The sequence below is a fragment of the Schistocerca americana genome, chromosome 8, assembly GCF_021461395.2.
Source record: "Schistocerca americana isolate TAMUIC-IGC-003095 chromosome 8, iqSchAmer2.1, whole genome shotgun sequence".
NCBI classification, from domain to species: Eukaryota; Metazoa; Arthropoda; class Insecta; order Orthoptera; family Acrididae; genus Schistocerca; species Schistocerca americana.
The window spans coordinates 288,861,780-288,885,920 of NC_060126.1; the positions used below are offsets into that span (position 1 = coordinate 288,861,780).

At 43.8% G+C, this 24,141-nt stretch overlaps 1 protein-coding gene across 1 annotated transcript in view; it reads right to left on the minus strand.

Annotated features, from left to right (window-relative positions):
• LOC124544844 (cuticle protein 8) overlaps positions 1-2,691 on the minus strand; it is a 35,576-nt gene extending 32,885 nt beyond the window's left edge. Inside the window, exon 1 of the mRNA XM_047123551.1 lies at positions 2,656-2,691. Within this exon, the coding sequence (XP_046979507.1) occupies positions 2,656-2,673 (18 nt within the window). The 5' untranslated portion in view covers positions 2,674-2,691. The remainder of the gene's footprint in view (positions 1-2,655) is intronic.
• Between the last annotated feature and the right edge of the window lie 21,450 nt (positions 2,692-24,141).

Consider the following 24,141-nt stretch of genomic DNA (forward strand, 5'->3'; position numbering starts at 1 on the left):
TCGCTTTAGGTACATGGTGGAATGGTTCCTTTGAAACAGCCACGGTCTGTATCCTATACCGTCCAGATTTTTCACTCCATCTCTGATGACCTGAAACGTTAGACCTCATTATTTGGCTTTTAGTGGGTTTATCAATACGGAGCAAAGCCCCTTTCCAATGGACCAGTGCTGATTTCACTCGAGGTAACTCGAGCTTATGCTCCATGTAAAATGACCGCACTTTCGACGGGACGTAAAACACTAGTCTCCCTTCTTACATGTTCGATTCACAGAAGTTACTGAATTTTTAGTTTCGTACGTTCATAATTTTCCGTGAGTCCTTGTCAGTTGCGAATATCAGCTGTGCATCTAAGTGGTAATAGTCTGTGCTAGTGGATGTGATCTGCACAGTCTCCACGCCACATCAGTCAAAGTCTTTGTGACTTCTGTCCTTTACGTACCAGACACCCGGAATATATTTCCGCCGGACGGACTGCTGTAAGCTTGTGTTACTGTCGTATTACTGCACAGCACTACCATCAGCTCCTCAGCACCAACTTAACGAGCGCAGGACAGCTGTAATGGCTCACGAGCAAGTACGCTATACAAACTCGATTGCTGCCGTCTACTGTGAGACGTAAGCTCTCGCTGATGCGTTACACAGAACGTAAACGTTCTCGTAGTTTAGAAATGAAGCGCTCACGTGTTTCCTGTCAGTATTGTTACTATTGCAGTATATTCCTGTACCTTACTCGCAAATTCCGTAATTACTGGCTTTAAAAAATACTTTTTTGCATTTGTACGTAATAAGATCGACTATGAAACAAACTCGGATAAATAAGATGCTCAGGAGATCAGCAAAAGAGGTCAATGTTTAGGCAGAATCCCAGATCTCATATTTCTTTCCGGAGCCTCACATATTTCAAAATTCCACAAGCTACAAACGGAGCATCGCCAAGGATAACGTTCGCTCGAAGATACGTGCTCCTCCGTAACCGAAGTCGTAACTGTCATTCTTAAATGGATGCTGGGAGTAATCAGTGGACAAAGTTTACTTTTCAAGCTGTTGCATTAGTAACGTTAGTGGCTTGTTTTTATGCCAGATCGTCCGACGCCGGGCGACTCACTTTCTTAAGCGGAGGTTCGTGCCCGGACAAGATGCACTTCTGCAGCTTTCCCAACAATTATGTTGATGCAGGCGATAGTGCAGCCAACAAGCGCAGATTATCCCGCAGGTATGGCCTGGGGAGAAACCAAACCGCCATTTGCATTAACACCTGCTCCAACCAGGAAGTAGAGATTCATCGCGATCCGTTGGAAAACTGAACGTTCTTTCGTTCTGCACTTAGATTTCTCTATAAACAGCAATTCCCAAGGGACTTTGGAAGGAAAAATGTCTCTACAAGTTTTTCTTCGTGTACTCGGACTGCATTTTTGCACGTTTCAACAGGTCCTGGTTCATTTCTTGTACAGTGTACATTCTTTCGTCATTCACGTCGGTGCTCTATTCTTGTAGCAATGAGACCATAACTGACAGCACTCAAGAAGTTGTCTAGAACAGACCTCGAGATGTGTGAAAGACTCGATAGACAGAAATTCTTATCATTACATCAGGGTACTAATGACATTACAGTGCCACTGCCACTGGTGTTCGAAAATTCCTACCTTTTTTTTTTCCTTCCTTCTTCAAGCATTTGGTATGTTGTACCGAGGGAGAAGCACTCACTTCACAGCAGGAAATATACAACTATGGCAGTCTTTGTTACGCTTTGATAAGTAAAAGATTTGTTTCTTTCTTGTAGTATCCTTAAGGCACTTAAGATGATTGCCAGACTGGCTTCTGTCGATTACTCCCCAACCTTCCTTCTTCAATAGCTTGCCCTACTTCTCTGGAGTCCGAGTAAAAAAGCCGGCATTTGACAGCTGGCGAGCGATACTAATCCCGCTGCAGTACACTAATGAAGAGTCTAGAAGTATCAGCCACAGCTGTTGTTGACACTTCCGCTGCGCAAAGCATTGTACGTGCCAGTTCTTAGTAAATAATTTTTTCTGTGTGCGAAAATTTGAAGGATTTCAAGAAAAAACTTAACACTAACACTAATTACAACTAAGAACAGACTTTTGCATGCTTAGAGACGCTTTAGAGTTCTACGTAATTCGTGAATTTCAGAATTTTTGCGTGACTTTTCTATAGGAGTGGCTTTAAAGCGATATATTATCGCGGCCTATAGCGGAAGTCGGAGCGTAGTGGTGGGTATTTGCGGACAGTACTTGTTGCGATAACGTCCCATCTCTGGACCTCAAACGTCCGCTGCTGATGTAAATTGAATCGGACTGTAATGGCCTCTACACCGACAACAACACACTAACCTCCCTTACAACTTACAGCTGTCCTCACACATTTGCGCGCAGGACATTTGGGAAAAAAGGGTGCAATTACGAAATACTTGACTCAAATAAGTGAAACAATTTGGTGAAAGTAGTACTGAGAGACCAGACTTTCTTCTGTTTCAGACGTCCAGTGTGCTTAATTGTTTTACGGTAATGTAGTGGGCAGAAAGAAAGAAAAGTTTGTAGGCGGTCCTCAACCGATAGAGAAAGATCGCGGAGCGGTGTGCTAGAGTGGTGGGAAACTAGATCAGAGGCGGAGGCGGAGGCAGACAGCGAGTTACTGACCTGCGCGTTGAGAGCCATGTCGCTTCTTGGAGGCTGGCGAGGAGAGCGGTGCCTGGATGAGGCGGCCAGCGTCTTTTATAGGCGGAGGGGCGGCGGCGGCCCCGGGGGTGGGGGTGGGGAGGGGGCGGCGCCGGACACTTTTACCGGCCCCACCCTTCACCAACCACCGGGCAGCGCCGGACCGCGCCGCGTCGCGCCACACGCGTCTTTACGTAACTTCCGACGGCCGTCGAAGTTTGACCGTTTGGGACTAAATACATATCGAACACCCTCTTCTAGCCTCACTTCTAATTCCTTCACATATTTTGTTCCCGGTAATCACAGGAACTGGTCCCACAATGGCTATTGTAGCTAGGATCCTTCCCGAGAATGTGACAGAAATGTACATTATGTATTGCGGAATCAGTTGACCACTGTGTCGAAAGGGGGAGCCGGCAGTTTAATAGGGGGCGAAGAGTGTTCTCCCTAAAGAAGCAGTCACGTAGGAATGGCTTAGTCAGGAGAGTTCAGTGACTTCTAACTTGTATTAGTCTCTAAATTTCATCAAAGAAGACCAGGAAGACCTCATGTACGACGGGCAGCGACTGTCAAGCATTGCGGAGGATGGTAGGAAAAAATCGTATGGAATCATTGATAAGAACTGTGAATTCTAAGAAACTACCAGTACTCCAACTACAGTACTGGCCATTAAAATTGCTACACCAAGAAGAAATGCAGATGATAAACGGGTATTCATTGGACAAATATATTATACTAGAACTGACACGTGATTACATTTTCACGCAATTTGGGTGCATAGATCCTGAGAAATCAGTACCCAGAACAACCACCTCTGGCCGTAGTAATGGCCTTGATACGCCTGGGCATTGAGTCAAACAGAGCTTGGATGGCGTGTACAGGTACAGCTCCCCATGCAGCTTCAACAATATACCACAGTTCATCAAGAGTAGTGACTGGCGTATTGTAACGAGCCAGTTGCTCGGCCACCATTGACCAGACGTTTTCAGTTGGTGTTCGGCTGCTGCCCTGGCCAGCACACTCTCCAGAGAGTGTGCTGGCCAGGGCAGCAGCCGAACATTTTCTGTATCCAGAAAGGCCCGTACAGAACCTGCAACAGGAGCTCATGCATTATCCTGCTGAAATGTAGGGTTTCGCGGGGATCGAATGAAGGGTAGAGTCACGGGGCGTACCACATTTGAAATGTAACGTCCACTGTTCAAAGTGCCGTCCATGCGAACAAGAAGTGACCGAGATGTGTAACCAATACCATTACGCTGGGTGATACGCCAGTATGGCGATGACGAATACACGCTTCCAATGTGCGTTCACCGCGATGTCGCCAAACACGGATGCGATCATCGAGATACTGTAGACATAACCTGGATTCATCCGAAAAAATGACGTTTTGCCATTCGTGCACCCAGGTTCGTCGTTGAGTACACCATCGCAGGCGCTCCTGTCTGTGATGCAGCGTCAAGGGTAACCGCAGCCATGGTCTCCAAGCTGAAAGTCCATGCTGTTGCAAACGTCGTCGAACTGTTCTTGCAGATGGTTGTTGTCTTGCAAACGTCCCCATCTGTTGCCTCAGGGATCGAGACGTGGCTGCACGATCCGTTACAGCCACGCGGATAAGATGCCTGTCATATCGACTACTAGTTATACGAGGCCATTAGGATCCAGCACAGCGTTCCGTATTACCCTCGTGAACCCACTGATTCCATATTCTGCTAACAGTCATTGGATCTCGACCAACGCGAGCAGCAGTGTCGCGATACGATAAACCGCAATCGCGATAGGCTACAATCTGACCTTTATCAAAATCGGTAACGTGATGGTACGCATTTCTCCTCCTTACACGAGGCATCACAACAACTTTTCACCAGGCAACGCCGGTCAACTGCTGTTTGCGTATGAGAAATCGGTTGGAAACTTTCCTCATGTCAGCACGTTGTAGATGTCGCCACCTTCGCCAACGTTGTGTGAATGCCCTGAAAAGCTAATCATTTGTATATCACAGCATCTTTTTCCTGTCGGTCAAATTTCACCTCTATAGCACGTCATCTTCGTCGCGTATCAATTTTAATGGCCAGTAGTGTACCATTGTGCATACGGAGGTGAAATGAATGGTGTACAATGGTTCAGCAGCTCCTCATACACCAAACATTTCTGTACTCAGTGCTGGTGTAAAGTGCTGCGCCACCGGACAGTGGATGATTGGAAACGAACGATTTGGAGCGATGAATCATGCTGTACGCTACTACAATTAGATTTGAGGGTTAGGTTTTGGAGAAAGCCGGGGGAATGTTACCTGCCCGTCATAGAAGTGCCAACAGTCAAGTACTGAGGAGGTTGTGTCACCGTATCTCGGTGTGTTTCGTGGTTAGAGTGTGGTCCCTATTAATTGCATTTTATAAAATGCTAAATTCTGAAGGATATGTTTACACAGTTGAGTACAGCGTACAGTAGGGGAACATTGCTCAGACATTGAGTATTTCAACATGACAACGGAACTTCTTATAATCCAGTATCTGAGGTGGAGTGGTTTGTGGACATTTACTATCCTGAAATCGACTAGCCTGCCCAGAGTTCCGAACTGAAGGTAATGGAACTCGTTGGGGACGATTTTCTTCCATTATCATTAATTTTTGTGTCTTTGGCTCTTGAGGAAGAAATGGGCTGCTGTTTCTCCACGGACTTTTAGGCACCTTATTGGAAGAATCCGCTGCAGAGTTCAGCCCGTCATAAACGCAAAGACAGACACATCAAATGTTTATGTACACTAACAGGTGCACGGATACTTTTGATCAGATAATGTATTATATTATTGCCTGCAAGATGTCAATAGGTGACTGAATAGGGAAGCATACACCCAAAGAGTCACGAATTTTGCTCTTCTTTCGTGCTGCAGCAATACATACTAAAATGTAGCAAATATTGCCCTGATACGATGCGTTTCCAAAGTGTTCTATAGAAATCGAGGTTTAAGGTTTTACGAGGCTCGTGGAAATCTTACAACAGCGCAACACGTCGCTGGATATCGTTAGAGCAACCGGCTAAGGCGCACACTGCATTTGAGTGTCGCCATTTTTCTTCAGCATTGCATTGCTTCAACGAACCGCGTTTGTTAGAAAAGGGATAGTTTATTCGTGGTAAGGTATAATTGAACCACAATAACGAATCGAGATAAAATGACGTTTATTTATGGATACAATCATTTGCGTGTTAAAATGGTTTTGCGGTTAAGTCATTACAATTACATTTGTTCTTTGTTATCGTCAGGCGACAGTATTTTGGGTAATATCACAGATCAGAGAGGTTTCCCGATGACACTGTAACTCCGTCAGAGATTACAAAGCACGTATTATCAGTTTATCACCATGAAGAGTGTCTTCAAAACATTGCAAGATGACGATTAGCAAACGAAAAGCTAGGCTAATGCAATGTAGTCGAATCAATTCATGCGATACTGAAGGAGGTACATTGCTGAATGTATCACTAAAACTAGTAGATGAGTTTTGCTGTCTGACAAGCAAAATAACTAATGATTGCAGAATTAGAGTGGCAATTAAAGGCAAACTGGTAACAGCAATATAAGAATTTCTGGAAAAGAGAAATTATTTAACATAGACTATAAATCTACGTATTATGAGGGTTTTTGAAGGTGGTTGTCTTCTGGAGTGTTGTATTGAAGGAAAGTGAAACATAGACGATAAACCAGAGAAGACAATGGATCTTTTGAAATGTGGTGCTACATAATAACGCTGGAGTTTAAATGGGTAAATCTTAATAAGTAACGGGAGAGGGGGAGTGGGGTACTGAATATAGCTGGGGAAATATAAATTATAGCTCAGCTTGGGGGGGGGGGGGGGGGAGAGAGTACTGAATGTGACTGGGGAAATATAAATTATGGCTCAGCTTGACCAAAAGAAGATATAAATTTCAGGATACGTCCTGAGGCGTCAAGGAATTATCAGTTTTGTAACGAGGGCAAGTTTGAGATGTAAAGTTTGCAGTAAGAGGCCAAGGCACGAATGCAGTAATAAGTTCAAATGGGTGTGGGTTGCAGTAATTACGCAGAAATCAAGGGAGCTACACGGGATAGACTACTATTCAGAACTTTAGAAAACCAACATAACAGATAATGTAAAAGCATGAAAAACAAAGTTACAGATTTGCAACAAGAACACATACTGAACGACAGTTGCTGGCACATACACTTAGCTGAAACACACACAAATGCAGTGCGGGCAGATTTCTACTCCACCGCCTCAGCCACAGCGCTAAGCTGCTGCTCGGCGGCTGCTGCTCTCATGTGGCGTTCAACAGGCGCCAGACACTTTCAAAATCGATTTCTTGAGAAATTTTTCACAAGCACCAAAAAACAAAAAATTTTCGGAACAATTAAGTAAGTACGACAGTCGCGTGGGGACGACCAAAGTTCTTGAGCTGATGGGCGTATCATTCCTTTGTGTGGTACGAATAACAGTAATGAATTTCTCCCATCACTCACACTATCGCCTTTCCTTTTCATCCTATGAAACTGACATCTGATGTGTTACGGTTCACTGATTCCACTGTGATGACTGTGCAAGGTGTGGCATTGGAAGAAGTTAATATCCAGGCCAGTCGTAATTATTTATGTTTGCCTGCGTCACTTCAAAGTTTCTAAATGCGGATGAGAAACGGGACTGGTGGTAAGACTGCACTGAAGGCTTCTAGGGGGCTGAGGAACTGTCTGCTGATATGACAGAAAGAGAAATGAGAGTCGATATGGAAGACATAAGGGAACCAACATTAGGCTCATAATTTAACACAGCTTCAGAAGACATCCGATCAAATAAGGCGAAGGAAGTATATAACATTCCCTTGGAGTTTCTAAAATCGTCGGAGGAAGAGATACATACATAACTATGCAAGTTGATGAGCAGAATCTATGAATAAGAAGACACATCATCAGACTTCGGGAAAAATATCATTCACACGATTACAAAGATAGCAAGGGAAGGTAAGTGCGAGAACTATCATACAATCAGTGGAATAGCTAATGAATCCATGTTACTAACAAGAATAACACACAGAAGAGTGGAACTGAAATTTGAAAATCTGTTAGCTTATCAGATTGGCTTTGGGGAAGGTATTACATACATTACTCTAAATAATGGTAGTAAAGCTTAAATAACAACAAGGCAATTTCACAGGGTGTTCGAATTATAAAAAGCGTTCTACAGTGTGAAACGGTGCAGGAAGTTGGATATTCTCAGTGAAATAGGTGTAAGCTTCAGGCAAACGCGCATAATGTACAAATGTACAAGAAACAAGACGGTAAAATCATGAGGAATACCACGAAGATAGTACTCGAATTAAAAAGTGAATTATACAGGAATGCGGTCTTTCTCTTCCAGCTTTCAGTCTATACAGGGTGTTACAAAAAGGTACGGCCAAACTTTCAGGAAACATTCCTCACACACAAATAAAGAGAAGATGTTACGTGGACATGTGTCCGGAAACGCTTAATTTCCATGTTAGAGCTCATTTTAGTTTCGTTAGTATGTTCTTCCACCTACGCTCAATGGAGCACGTTATAATGATTTCATGCGGGATACTCTACCTGTGCTGCTAGAACATGTGCCTTTACAAGTACTACACAACATGTGGTTCATGCACGATGGAGCTCCTGCACATTTCAGTCGAAGTGTTCTTACGCTTCTCAACAACAGATTCGGTGACCGATGGATTGGTAGCGGCGGACCAATTCCATGGACTCCACGCTCTCCTGACCTAAACCCTCTTGACTTTCATTTATGGGGGCATTTGAAAGCTCTTGTCTACGCAACCCCGGTACCAAATGTAGACTCTTCGTGCTCGTATTGTGGACGGCTGTGACACAATACGCCATTCTCCAGGGCTGCATCAGCGCATCAGGGATTCCATGCGACGGAGGGTGGATGCATGTATCCTCGCTAACGGAGGACATTTTGAACATTTCCTGTAACAAGGCATTTGAAGTCACGCTGGTACGTTCTGTTGCTGTGTGTTTCCATTCCATTATTAATGTTATTTGAAGAGATGTAATAAAATGAGCTCTAACGTGGAAAGTAAGCGTTTCCGGACACATGTCCACATAACATATTTTCTTTCTTTGTGTGTGAGTAATGTTTCCTGAAAGTTTGGTCGTACCTTTTTGTAACACCCTGTATATGCGAGAAGCATTGACGAAATAGAGGGAATGGTCAGGAGTGAAATTAAAATGGCTTGCGATAGGATGTCAATGATAGGCTGATGACATTACTATCCTCAACGAGAGACAGGAAGAACTGCAGAACGTGCTGAATGGAATTAACAGTCTATAGTGTACAGAAAATGGACAGAGAGTACACCAAAGATAATAATTAATAAGGAATTGCAGAAATGTAAATCAAACACAAAGGAATTAACTACATTAGCTTCCAGTCGGCATCGATTTAAGTCAACGGCGAAAATTGAACATTTGCGTGGGATCGGTATTCTAACCCGGGTCTCTGCTTACTACGCTAATGCGCTGCCTACTACCCCTCCGGGCACAGTGGTCATGGCAACTGCATAAACTACCACCAGCGCGCCTCCCATCAGAACCACACTTTCAACTTGTCCACACTAATGACGTAGTGCCGCTTGCACATTATCCACAGTACACGCGGCATTTCGCCGATTCCCTTAAGAGTCTGAGCGTGGTGTGCAAAAGCACTCAAGTGATCAATTGGCCGTCTTCACCTTAATTATATGGGCAAAGGGCATTACATCAATAGTACGTGGACAGGTTGTGAAATTGGGATTAGCGTGATTTGCTAGGATAGTCCGTGTAATTGGCTCATTTGCGATGGCGACTGTGTCTGGATGACGCATTGGTCAGCACATCTGCCTAATAAGCAGGAGACCAGGATTCTAATCCCAGTCCAACACAAATGTTTAACTTTCCCTATAGACTTAAATCAATGCCCTCTTACAGCTAATGTTGTTAATTCATAGTGACTGCGGGATTAAAATTGTGTGTTCTTTCAGACATATCCGAAAGAAGACGCTTCACATTCTGAGGTGTGGGATTGATACGGTATTCTGCTATTCTGCGCAACGGATTAATCTGAGATGTAACCTTTACCCTGTGGCTCCTGCAAGATGCAATTTCCACCCCCACACTACTACAGAAGTCAGACGTTCTAAAGAGAAATGCCTGAAAAACTTTCAGCAATAAATATCTTCTGGAATCGTCCGCTGTAAGGAAATGAGACAAAAATTCACAAAATTTCTTACGTAACTAGTGGGATACTTGGGTACTAGAGTAGTGCTAGTTAGTGTAAGAAAACCATGAAACTAAAGAAAGTTATTATTTATTTTTTGCAAAATTCTGAAAAATCACAATGGGACTTTTAGTTATGAATTGAACAAGTTATATCCTGGTTCTTTTCGGAATGTGAAGTTACCTCTCAAGAATAGGATTCGCTAATGAAATTTCTATACAAAGTTTAAGATGCTTGTTGCCTTGGCAGAATGGCTGAGAGGCGTGCCTACTCAACTTAAACAATTATCCTTTAGAATGTTGTTAGGTACGGTCGAGGCTGTCACGTGTGAAATGCAGTAAAGTGTACTGTTGTGGAGGAAATATGGGGCTCCCAATAGTTGTAGCGCACAATACTGTAAGCTACGATGACTGCTGTCTGCGCCGCTCACTGCTGACAAATAAGATAACTCTCGTTCTATCTCGATTGACCTTCGCCAATCAAACTCTATGCCTTGATGAAGTCAAGGACTCCTATTCGCCCCTATTCTAACTATTGGCGTGGTACACCAGTCAGATAACCAGTCCACCGCGATGCCACTCAAAATTCGCTCGCAGGCATTTAACTATAACTCTGTCCGTTCACGCCACACAATAAGTGTGTTGGCCAACACAGTGAAGAACGCTTAATTGCAAGGACTCAATATAGAGTAGCACTTTGATTCGCTCTCAACAGAGGTGCTCTCCCAGTGAAGTACTGAGGAGAGACTTGTTCCTCGCTCTTTCGAGTACACGTCCGAGCGCGCACGCTCTCATTACGTGTTCTCACTCCAAGAGCGACAATGGAACCGCGCCTCTCCACGCCAGACGTAAAGGGGTATATCTTTCAGTCTTTTCCATTATTCCTTCAGCTCAAGGCGTCAGAAATATCGTCTGCCAATCAGCATTTCTCTTCTAAAACGGGAGAATGACGCTTCGTTTAAGGTGACCAATCCGGAAACTTGTAGCTTTGGCGTTAGGCGTTTGCTGTCTCCCTGCGAAAATCTCTGAAACTGCGTGCTATGTATAAAGAATGTGTAGGCTGGCCGCTCCCACACAATGTAGCGGAATTTGCTTTTAAGCCGAACACGGGGTTGTTGCCCCCTTTCCACTGGGGCCCACGCTGTCCGCTACAGGTGGTCACTGGCCGACATGGGCTGGGTCGTCCTCTGAAGGGCCTGGCATCCCGTTGTGCGGCCTCTCTCCCGAACTAAAAGCCTCTGTGACCGTCGTGTCTGGAATGCATGTGTGCATGCCAGCTTCGAGTATTTCAACCACAGTGCGCTCACTTGTCAATTGCGTATCGTTTACATGAATTCATACAACATTGACTTTGTCTTATCGAGTTTGGGTTCGAATGATGCGTCTTGATGTGCAGAACATGATTGTGAGGCCGGAACATGTAAGTAATGAAGGTCAGGAGACCGCGACGTCTAACAACATATATAATTTAGCTGAGGGCGACCAACTGATCTCTTCAGTGCAGATACACACCATGCTCAAACTCTTAGGACACTCGGCGAAATGCTGCAAGTAATAAGCTTAATGGGCAAGAGGCACTACATCTGTAGTGTGTGGATAAGTTGAGAATTTGGGTCTGGCGTGCAAGGGTAGTTAGGTAGTTAATTAGTCACCCATTCCATGAACCATTTTAACGATAGATCGTAATGACGTGGAAGGAGGCATTTTACATTCACATCGCAAATTAATTTGAACACATGGTTACATTGCGAACATTTCGAAGTGCTTCTTTTTCAAGAAAAAAGCAGTACACAGAGGTGAGATAGTAATTCCTACCCACCACCTGTTACTCATGACAGTAATTGTTCGGAGCAAAAGGAGTTATCAAGGAGATACTTTCTCAGTCAGTGGTTTGTGCAGTTGCAATGACACTGCGTCAGGGCATCTGCTGCCTAGTAAGCAGGAGACGCGTGTTTGAATCCCTGTCCTGCACAAATTTTCTACTTTCCCCATTCATTTAAGTCAATGTCCACTGACAGCTCACGTCATGAATTACTTTGTGTCTTGATTCGTAGTGACTACGGGATCAAAACTGTCTCTGTTTTAGTGGACGATGTGCAGGACACCTGCTACCTTGGAAGCAAAATAATTTATGGTGAACGAAGCAAGGAGTACATGAAAAGGGATTACCACAGGGTAGAGGGTATTCCTGAAAATAAAACCTATTAGTATCAAGCATTTTCCATAATATGACGATGTAATTTATGAGAAAGTGCTTTTGGAGCACAGCGTTGTATGGAAGTCATGTACAGTGTGAAAACCAGAAGCGTTTGTAATTTGAAGTTATAGAAATCTGTTGAAAATTATAATGTCTGATCAGACAAGAAATTGGGTGGTTCTCCGTTGATTCGAAGAAGAGAAAAACATATATAATACATTGTCAAGAAGATGATAGAATATACGTTAAGACATCAAAGTATAGCTTTCAGGGTTCTTGAAAGAGCTGCAGAGGCTAAAAACTGTGAGGAAAGGCAGAGATGGAAATATATGCAACAAAGAATTGAGGTCGTTTGGTTCAAGTGCTATTTTGAGATGTTGGCACAGGAGACGAATTCGTGGTGGACCGCATAAAACCAGTCATAAGACAGCTCGAGTTGCTTCCGATTAATTCCGGGATCTCTTCAGAACACGGCCCATTCCAGCTCTGTTCTTCTACAACATCAATGGCATCGCTGTCGACGATGCATTAAACTCTAACCTTTCTTACCGTACGCTCCTGAGAAGAGCGACAGAAATTCGGCAGCTGGTGAAGTCCTCATTTTGATGGCGTCTAGAGCGCATAGTATGTGCTGCTCTGGAAATATTTTCATGGGTGCAGTTACGTTGATATTATAAGTACACGGCCTGAAAAAAACAGTGAAGGGTCCAGGAAGGGAAGAGGAAATGAAACTTTACATGTTGAAAGGTATGTGATGTCATTTCAGTTGTTGAAGGATCGAGTCAAATTTATAAACAAATTGGCACTATCAGCGCAGTTATGCAAGCACGGATTCATTTAGGAATGATGTCATAAAGCTGTTGTACCCTCACCGGAGTCAAGTTGGCGTTGAACTGTGGTCGTTGATGCCCTGGATACTGGCCTTAATACGGAGTTGACGACCGAATAGATCCCACAGTTGTTGTATCGGGGCTGATCTGAGGAGCTTGCGGATCTTGTCGGCTACAGGAGCACATGGTACTGGCGGAAGTAAAGCCGTGAGGACGGGGCGTGAGTTGTGTTTGGGTAGCTCAGACGGTAGAGCACTTGCCCGCGAAAGGCAAAGGTCCCGAGTTCGAGTCTCGGTCCGACAAACAGTTTTAATCTGCCAGGAAGTTTCATATCAGCGCACACTCCGCTGCAGAGTGAATATATCATTCTGGATACAGGAGCACACCATGTACACAGTTCAGAGACACGAGTATGCCCCTCTTGAAATATGGCTACATGATATTGTCCCTTAAGTAGTGACACGTGAGAACGCAGATGATCGTGACGCACCGCTATGCCGTCATAGTTCCCTCAGTCACTACCAGCCGTGGCCTCAGATCACACCCGATGGCTCCCCACACCATGACACCACGAGTAACCCCCTTCGCTTCTCTAAAACACTGGAAGAAGGGGACCTCTCCCCTGGTCGCGCCATACTTACCGGCGACAGTAATCTTGAGTAGTCCAGAATTGCCATTCATCGCTGAACACAGTGCCTCCCAATTCATCAGCAGTGCCTGCTCCCAGGTCACAGCACTACTCCAAACTCAAGCGTTTGTGTTGTGGTGTTATCTGCATACTACACGAGGGATGTAATTCCCTAGTCCGCCTGCTGCTAGTCTGCTGGTGTGCGACGACACAGAATGTAATGTTCTAAGGAGACCATTGTTTATTTTTGGATGACAGACGCAAATGCAAAGGGGTTACGAAGTGTTTGATGCACAAGACGGAGACCGTCACGGCTGTCAGACGCGGTCAGAAGGAACCTTGACGACGAGCCTGCTTGCCCTCACGTTCGCACCAGGCCACTGTCACATTTGATTGTCCCATAAATCTGGACACGGCACGATTCGGCCAGCTGGGCAAATGAAGATCCACAATGAGGCTACTTTCAAACTCCGTGAGGCTGTGATAACGCTTCATGAGGGTATTTTTGATCTGTCGTTGCAACTACAAAAATTCGTGATTTTTTCACCAGACTCGTTACTCTTTATTGAGGTAAAGCATCATCAGTGATCTGTAAGTAAGTTGTAAATAATCTTTGATCTGATTTTAGATCGAAAAACAGTTCGTTAAGAGTAGGTTGGTTTGTACTTACGGTGATTTTTCGGTTGCTTTCTCTCCTACAACGGGAAATGCCGTCTGCTAGCACACCTTTGTTTTTCTGTGTTAGACACTGATAATTTTCATCTACTTTCTAGATGTTCTGCAGCACTATGCATTTCTCACGACACGCTTTTATGCACACTACTGTATTCTGTTTGTTTTCGTACTTCAGGTTTGTGTTGATGTTTGTGTTTTGTAGTGTTGCCAACATAACCTTTCCGCTACTTTGTCTTTGACCTACAATTATTCTTTTTGAAATTAGATTATTGTGTGGGTGTAATTCTATTTAAGTATGTTTCTGTGTATTTATACGTTGTGTAGAGAAGCGCTTCGTCGCAGCACGAGCAGTTTGCAGGGTCCACTTAGCACGGAGAAGTGCCGTTGATGGAGGAGGAAGAGCGACGAAAGTCCCCGCCAGCCGATGGTGTGCTCCATCAGTAATCCTGGGTGTCAACAGCGCCCGAGGCAGCAAAATCCCTTGGACAAGTTGCCGCCATTCTGGGCTGCAGCAAGATGAAATAGTCTAACAAGGAGCTCCTGAGTTTTGCAGACTATTTCCCTGCCGGCCATCTAACCACATCCAGTTACCAACACCACAGGGTGACGTCCAAAAAGTATATGAACGTCATAGCCTAGTAATTAAGCAAGTTAATCGATTAGATAACTATCCTTATTTGCACCACTTTCCACAGCAGGAACATGTGAATGTCCAGTGCAAAGTTCACGTCGTATTACGGCTTGCTTTCACCGATAGTATCCACGTTGTTGGATTGGGCGAAGGGGAATTGTATCTTTGATAGTCCATTCAACACACTCGAATTCCTTACAGTTTTTATCTCTGGGCAGATCTAACGGGCACTAATGTCTTAGTTTACATCTCCATCTTCAGCAGCAGCTATTGTACATCAATTGTAACTTAATTTTTCCAGATGAGGCTAACTGCACGAAATAAATCGATAATTTCAGTCAGCATAAAATGAAAAAAATAATAATAACTGCGCCGGCCAGTGTGGCCGAGCGGTTCTAGGCACTTCAGTATGGAGCCGCGCGACCGCTACGGTCGCAGGTTCGTATCCTGTCTCGGGCATGTATGTGTGTGATGTCCTTAGGTTAGTTAGGTTTAAGTAGTTCTAGGTTCTGGGGGACTGCTGACCTCAGATGTTAAGTCCCATAGTGCTCAGAGCCATTTTGAATAATAACTGCACTAAATGACACTGTTTGAACGGAGATAGCAGCTTCACCAGATGATATGCAACTATGTGTTACTGCTGCATGTGTTGAAAATTGGTAGCAAATACTATAACGTGTACATAAATCTTTGCATGACGGACTAGAGGTATGTATTGAAGGTAGTGATCAGCATAATGAATGCTACATTTGAAGGCTAGTGCTCTTCCGTCTTCAGAATCCAGAACGTTTCTTTATTCAGATTATTTTCTCTTAAGTTAGTGCCGACACATCGAGCAGAAAAGGGACGGCATTTTCGTACTGTAAGTGTTAGTGGAATACTTGTACTAGAATCCGGAAAAACAACAACGGACATTTCAGACAAGTTTACGGTGCAAGTTTTAGATATTTCACCCTGTACAGTTGTCTTTTATCCATTTCAGTATATACCTTCAGCAGAGCCAAGGGATTCGTGCCACCTGTGCAATTGACATACACACACACATACAAGATCACATGTATCTCAAGAAAAAAAGAAATTACAGTCGAAAGTTGGCTTCCGACAGTCAGCGACACAAACCATAACATGGCTTCAAAACGAGTGTTCAGTTCCTATTGCTGTGGAGTGTAAAACAAGAACCCAAATGGCAATTATAAGAAGAAGAACGGCGCCAAAAACGGAACTAAAACACAACATGTAGAAAATCATCTACGGAACCTGTAAGTAGAATACAAAATATTACTGCGCCATAGAAAAACCAACCACCAGAATTGTTTATAATCTATATACACATTATCCGAGAATGTAAACCAAATAGTAAAAATATGTACATATCTCAGGTGACTGAAGATACCTTGTAGAGAATAAAGGCGAAACGCTTATGGCACGAAAATTGTGTTTCACTCAGTTGTAGTTAGAAGGTCAGCAAGTAAAAATTAAAAACACAGCGTAATATTCACTCTATTCTTCATTACTGAATTGTGATCTGAGTCTATATCTGCTCCTCGTATAGTTTCTCTATCGCTTCATTTTCAGCTTTGCGACGTAGGCAAGTACACATGAACCATTGCTGTTGACGTTGGTTTGATGTCAAATGTGATGACAACAACGTTATCTCTGTAGTAGTCGATGGTGCTAGTGAACGTAAAATTTTCGTGAAAAGTACAGACTCCAAGCTAAACACAGTGGAGATTTTAGAGTGTTGTAGAGTGACAGACGGCATGTAAGTACGTACGCAGAAATTACGGGAAATCAATTTACTACAAAATATGTTACACAAAACAATCACAAGCTTATGAAAATTAAATAAAAATAACTTAAGTCTGCTAGATGAGTACGTAATGTAGAGAGAACTACTGTGTGACCGAGGATAACATAGTCCAAGTTTATAGAAACCAAATATGATTTACAACATTCCACGATACACATGCAAATTTTGACGTAATCAGCGACAGATGATGAGTACATGACACATTTAGCTTCCACGTAAAATGTTACTAGAATCTACATTATTCGAAGCGAGTACAGAAGACTCCGATGATCAGACTAGGAAGGAAAACCCGGACGTCGTCTTATAAGTGATCATTTATGTAATGTCTATTCTTTCTGACATGTAAGGAGGAACAGATATCACATATACAATTGCGGCGATGACAGCCTACGATCCGTTCAGTGCAAACGCACACCAAGTTCGAACTTTCATGGGTATTGCCGAGATGCCGCGAGTAATGAGGCTAATGATCAGGGACACTAGGTCACTAGTGTGCAGAATAAGTAGAGGATTTGGATCTGATGGGAGGAGTACTAGGGTAGTCGGTGCGGTCGCTGTCATCACTGTGGCTGGATGGCGTAGTGATCAGTGCGTCTCCCTAGTAAGCATGAGACCTCTCGTTCGAATCCAGTCTGGCACAAATGTTCTACCTGCCCTACCGATATAAATCAATACCCACAGACATCTAATGTCTTTAATTCCTTTGTATCTTCACATGTGATCAGGCAGCTGACGCAGATTGCGCAAAATATATCCAGAACGAGTAAATGTGCCGAGGAGTACTTTTCGCTACATAACTGTTTATAGCTGCCTAAGCATGACACCGACTTCTTTTTTAAGGAATTGTGTACTTTTTGTGTTTTATTGGAAAGAGTCTTGATGTAGAAAGTGTGGAATTTTATCAAATGCACTAGGAAAGCGTGGCGAACCTCTGATTAGCCCTGAGGAGAAGATGTTGCACAAGTGCCTGCCCAGCTGTACCAAATGTAAGCGCACAGCGATCTCAGGTATGTTTTGTGTGTTTATTATTACGACTGTAATATCAAGTACTCAAGATGATCACTTTGAGCATTGATACATGCCGTAAAACGATTTTTGACGGACACTACTGCTGGTTTAATTTCGTCTGGACATGGCACAGCACAGGTCCGTATCTTCGAGAGTCGTCTGTGTTTCCTTGTAGATCTATTAATCTATTACTTATCCTCTCGCACAGAAGATCAGGTGCGTTGTCTATTGAGGGGTTAGGCAACTATCCCCACTGGTCTGCTAAGAATGTCTCTAAATATCTCTGCAGAATGACAGGTAATCCGTCACGTTGGTACCACATGGATTGTCTTGTGTCCAGGAGGATGATTTCCAATACCTGTGTCGGCATATCGGCTAGGAAGTGTAGATACTGGTGGCTATGTGTAGTCCCATCAATAAAAAAGGGAAACCGATGGGATTCTTGAAAATCGTGCACCTCACATTAACAGGCCGAGGCGGTTGTTTATCCTTTCCCTCAGCCAGATTGGATTTTCAGTTGACAGGAAGTGAATATACTGAAGACTGATTCACCTATTGTTTGTAAGCGAAACCCCTTTCTCCTGAGGATGAGATAGTAGTTTGCAACGCTATTCGGTTGTTACTGTTTGATCAGGTATAACGTCACTGAAGTCGTCTTGGAAGGCAATTTACAACCCCACAGACGCAATCTAAACCTTCAGAGAGACCCTCAGTTAGCTAGTACGTAAGTTCCCCAATCATGCTTTCATCGCCAGAGGAGAGTTTGGGTAAGCTGGCAGCAGTGCGCTGATTTGGGCAGTACGGAGTTCACCTGTGTACTATAAGCCAGGAATATGCGGAGATGCCCAGGACAGTGGATAGTGTCGATTTTGGAAGACGGTAGGCTTCCGTGTTTGGAGGTGGCTACGTAGTAGGCAGCCACAAATAGGGACGTCGCTTCTTTTTTGGTTCATCTCCATTGCTGATGTGGAACATTTAGTGTGGTGAAACCAGGTCTCAATTCCACCACGAATGTATTCTATCGAGGTTTACCTACTGCGACGCTGTGCGGCAGTCATTAGCTTCGTATAACGGAAGTTAATGGTGAGCCCCTGTCTTCTGTATTGCATAATAACTGAGTTGAGCCATTTGCGAGTGAAGTAAAGTTGGTTCTCATGTGAGCTCTGGTGCTCCTTTCACATCTATTTTCTCTTCAAACTTCTAAGAGCGTGCTAATGGTAGCCTGCGTGTATTATGAGGGACTCGAATTTCGCTTGAACTACTGAACTAATGCAATACCTAGCTTTTGGCGCTTGCTTAAATGTGATCCGGTCGGACAACAGGGCCGTGTAGTAACTGATCATTCGTGGTTGAGTTTAATTGGGCTGTTCAGGGATGTTAAACATGAAAAACTGTTTCCTTATTTCAAATGACATGTGATTGTTTTTAAGGTACTCCTGTACGTGTGATAACATTGTCTCTTTCCTGTTTTAGAGCTCTATAACTCAACTGTTCTAATCCTGCCAATGTAAAACTAGTGGGACGACCGGTTACCATAGGAGTCGAATGTAAGTGGCAGCTGTCCAAAATTTCTGAGCGAGGCCTTGTTGCTCTTCGTCGACATGAAACTAGGGTTCCTTTTTAACCTATGCCACTGGAAATCTCATCGTACTAAGTTTAAATCATAGAACGGTCCAGTGTTTGTTCTGATTACCGGCGTCTGTAAAATAGATTTTGATATTAGACTGGTTAATTTGATCTTTGAGATCTTTTGTTGCTAAAATATCTTAATATTGCATATGTATTAATTACAAAACACTCTCGTGATCCACCCTAGAATATAAACCAAGTGTGTGGAAGCGATACCACATAGGAACGGCGGGAGATATTAACAGCGTAGAACGAACGACAGCACGAGTTTTCACAGGTTCGTTTGACGAATAGGACATCATCATGGAGAATCTGGCAAACGCAAGGTAACCTGCGAAAGTCTACTTACAGTTTCCGGAACAGTCTGTACACGTGGAATCTAGGAGTCTACTACAGCCCCTATGTGTCACTGTCGTAGTGACCTTGAACACTAGATTAGACTAATTGCAGCCGGCACAGTGCCATGTAAGCGATTATTCTTCCCGCGCTCCATACGTCAAAGAAAGTCAAAGAGGTGTACCCTCTCCTACGCATCTCACATGGCTTGCAGGAAAAAGCTGAAGATGCAGAGGCCAACACGTCAAATTGATGAGCCACCGACAAACGACACTATGAAAGTCTGACACCCGAGATCAGATTCGCTGCCTGGTCAGCCAGACATTGTAATGCTGTTGAGCATGCGCTACAGATTTGGACGTATGGGCTTTTATCTTTGCGTAATCACGCCTCACGAAGGTCTTCTGCATACATGGCTCGCTTGACTTGTCGGCAGTACAGTCGATCATTCGACAGGGGCTTCTTTTCCGTCCTTCACGCCGTTGACGGCACGTGCATCTGTATCAATAACCGCAGCATACCATGAATTATCGTTCTCAGTGCAGGAGTATGTGTAGTTATGTGCTACACCAGCTCACCATTGTGTTACAGCATCACTGCCTCCTTTCGAATCAGATGCGTCCCACAGGACTACAAGAACGGTAGACAGAAAATTAGTCTCAACCAGTAGACTTCACTCTAACACCGTGTTAGACCACATCTGGCTATAATAATGGCCTTCATTTGGCGAAGAAGGGAGTCTACGAGTTTCTTCAGGTATGTCATATCCAGCTCAAGCAGCGACTTTTATTAGGAAGTTGTTGATTAGATCCTGTAGTGCTCCCAGACTGCAGTGCATTGATTGCTGCATTTCGGCCACTGTTCCAAATAGACCGAGATATTTTACATGCGATCCAGGTTGGGTGCTTTAATTGGTCACTCGAAGTGCGATGTGACGCCTTAGTGTTCATCAAATCAGAAACGTTTGTCTGCAGCCTTGTGAATACCGTAGTTGCCATCTTATAACGCAGGAGTGTCCGCGGGATAACCGTAAGATTTAGTGGTTTACTTGGTCACTGATAACGGTGAAATAAACGTCTTCGTTCATGTTGATAGTAGTCTGAATGTGTGAGTCGAGTGATTGGCATAATAAACATACTCAGAGCCACCTCTGACCGGAACTACACTGAGATGACAAAAGTAATCGGATAGCGATATGCACCTACACAAATGGCGGTATAATTTTATAATTAGGCACAAAACGGCAGTCCACCGGCGGAGCTGTCATTTGTACGCCGGTGTTTCATGCGAAACGGTTTCCGGCGTGATTATACTCGCACGACGGGTATTAACAGACTTTGAACACGAAATTGTAGATAGGACATCCCATTGCAAAAATCTTTAGGGAATTCAATATTCCGAGATTCACAGTCTCAAGAGTATGCCAAGAATACCAGATTTCAGGCATTAGCTCTCCCACAGACAACGCAGTGGCCGACGACCTTCACTTAACGACCTAGAAAAAAAATGGCTCTGAGCACTATGGGACTTAACATCTGTGGTCATCAGTCCCCTAGAACTTAAAACTACTTAAACCTAACGACATCACACACATCCATGCCCGAGGCAGGATTCGAACCTGCGACCGTAGCAGCCCCGCGGTTCCGGACTGAGCGCCTAGAACCGCTAGACCACCGCGGCCGGCTAACGACCTAGAGCAGCGGTGTTTTGTAGACAAGTAACACTGCGTCACTGAGTGAAATAACTGCAGAAATCAATGTGGAACGTACGATGAACGTATCCGTTAAGACAGTGTGGCCAAATTTGGTGTTAATAGGATGTGGCAACAGATGATCTACATGATTGCGTTTGCTAACAGCACGACATCGCCTGCAGCGCCCCTACTGGGCTCGTGACGATGTTGGTTGGATCCTACTGGAAAACCGTGGCCTGATCAGATGAGTCAGATTTCAGGTGACGAGAACTGATGGTATGGTTCGAGTGTGGCGCAGACCCACCGAAACCATGGACCGAAGTTGTCAACAAGGCACTGTGGAAGCTGGTGGTGGCTCCATAATGTTTTGGGCTGTGTTTACATGGAATGGACTGGGTCCTCTGATCCAACAGAACCGATCAGTGACTGGAAATGGACATGTTCGGCTAGTTGTAGATCATCTGCAGCTACTTATGGGCTTCATGTTCCCTAACAATGATGGAATTTTTATGGATGACAACTAGAAAATTGGTGCGAATGATTTGGCGACTGAGATCGCCCTACTTGAATCCGATCGATCATACACGGGAAATATTCGAGAGATCAGTTCTTTCACAAAATAATGCACCGGCAACACTTCCGCAATTATGGACGGCTATAGAGGCAGCATTGCTCAAGATTTCTGCAGTGGATTTCCAACGCCCTGTGGCGTCCATGCCACATCGAGCTCCTGCACTACACCGGGTAAAAGGATGTCCGACACGATATTAGGAGCCTCCCATGACTTTTGTCGCCTCAGTGTACACCCTACACAAATTGCAAGATAAAGCTAGCAAGATGTCCAGCGTCATTTGAAAAGAGGCAAAATGGCGACTCATCAGAACACAGTAGACTTCTGCTGCCAACTAACACCCACTTCCTTTATTTGTTACCGCACTGAAGACGAGCAGCGTTACATGCTTGTGGAAGCAATAAGAATTCTCACGGTACACGATTCCAAATTTCCATTGCAGGGAATTCGTTTCACAATGTTCGCTAGGAAACCAGATGAGTTCGACCTTTATTCACTTATAGAAGCAATTCTCTGGCGTTTCCACGTTAGGTCACTATACTGCGCTGACTCAGTAAAGCATGTACACTGCTCCAAAGTATAAGTGTGCTGTTTTGGGGGAGTTACCAATATTCTGTTCGGTTACCTTATTTGTCCCAAGCCGTTGATAGCATCTATCAGCACGAAGCGTCTAAACTTACCGGAAGTTGTAAAAACATAGCATCATATTGTAATTATTTTCAGTAGATCCATATTCTGTCCGGACTGTCGGACTCCGAAGAAGAGGCATAAAGTGATTTGATGCGTTTCCTTCGTCTATAGCAAAACCGATGAGTGCATTGCTCGCATCCTAACTAATTAGCCAGGCCAGAGAACATCTAGCGACATTTTTTCAAAGCACATCACCAGAATGCAAAAAAGATCTAGTGATAATTTGTCGTGTGTTATTAGTATGCTACTGTTCTAGCTTGAAATGTTACAGATTTCGCCAAAACTGATGTACTGAAAGTACTGGAGGAGCACTTTAACACGGATGAATTTTTGCATTCCGCCAGGAGAAGCTCGTATAGCACATAGAACAAAAGAAGAGAGACAGGTGATGCAAATTTGTGTGCTTACTGAATACATTTAGTGATAGATTCCTTCGACATACTGCAGGAGTAAATCGCTCGTTCCACTGCTCAATTTAACATGTCGGTTTTCTTGAGACTGTGCAGGAAACACGTTGTTTTAGCGAACCGGCGGGACACACAAACTCGTCTGCGGCAAACTACACGTCTGCTATCATGGCAGCTGTAGTCGCTGTTCCTGGGAAATAGAGAAAGTGAAATAAATGTAAAACAAGTAACAAAAAACTCCAACTACTTGATCTGAAACTAGGAGTGTCATCTTTAAAGACTGTTTGTATTAACAAGTGGTAGGTGTTTCACTGAGATGTCATACACAAAATAAATCAACAAAGTTCACAGACATACAACAAGGTTGAAATAAATCTGCAGATGTGCTGTAATTCTCTTTATACTTCATCTGCATGTAGTACACTGCAATTACGAATGCACTACAGTTCCCACAAATACGCGTTTCTCGTGTGTTTACATCGCAATGAAAGTCCCTAAATAACAATAAAAAGGTCTGAAGGAGAGCTGTGATATAAAAACGTGCATTGATGTAATGAAAGTTCTATTAATACCGCAGCGGAAGTCGTTGCTAAGTTTTACACGTGTGCTGTTGCCGAGTTCGTTGATTTCGATGAAATTTGTGTCTGTGGTTATACTGAGTATAATTTAAGGTTGGCAACATTCTTTTACTAGAACGGAGTCATAAATGTTGTTTATTTAGTAGCCACTTAGAAGAGATTAAAAATGCTTTTACAAAAGTCTGACGTCACTTTTTAATAAAACTTGCCAATTTTTTAATGTTAGTTGAAAGTCACCTGTTACAAATATCTTCCATATTATCTATTGTACTGCAGGAAAAGACACTCGTCGGCACTGTGGTGGATCCTTTGATTTAGCCTCACGGAGTACCCGCGGGGTCTTAGGTGCCTTGTCACGGTCCGCGCGGCTCCCCCCGTTGGAAGTTCGAGTCCTCCCTCGGATCTGGATGTGTGTGTTGTCCTTAGCGTAAGTTAGTTTAAGTTAGCTTAAGTAGTGCATAAGCTTAGGGACCAAAGAAGTCAGCAGTTTGGTCCCACAAGACCTTACCACAAATTTCCCGAAGTTCTTA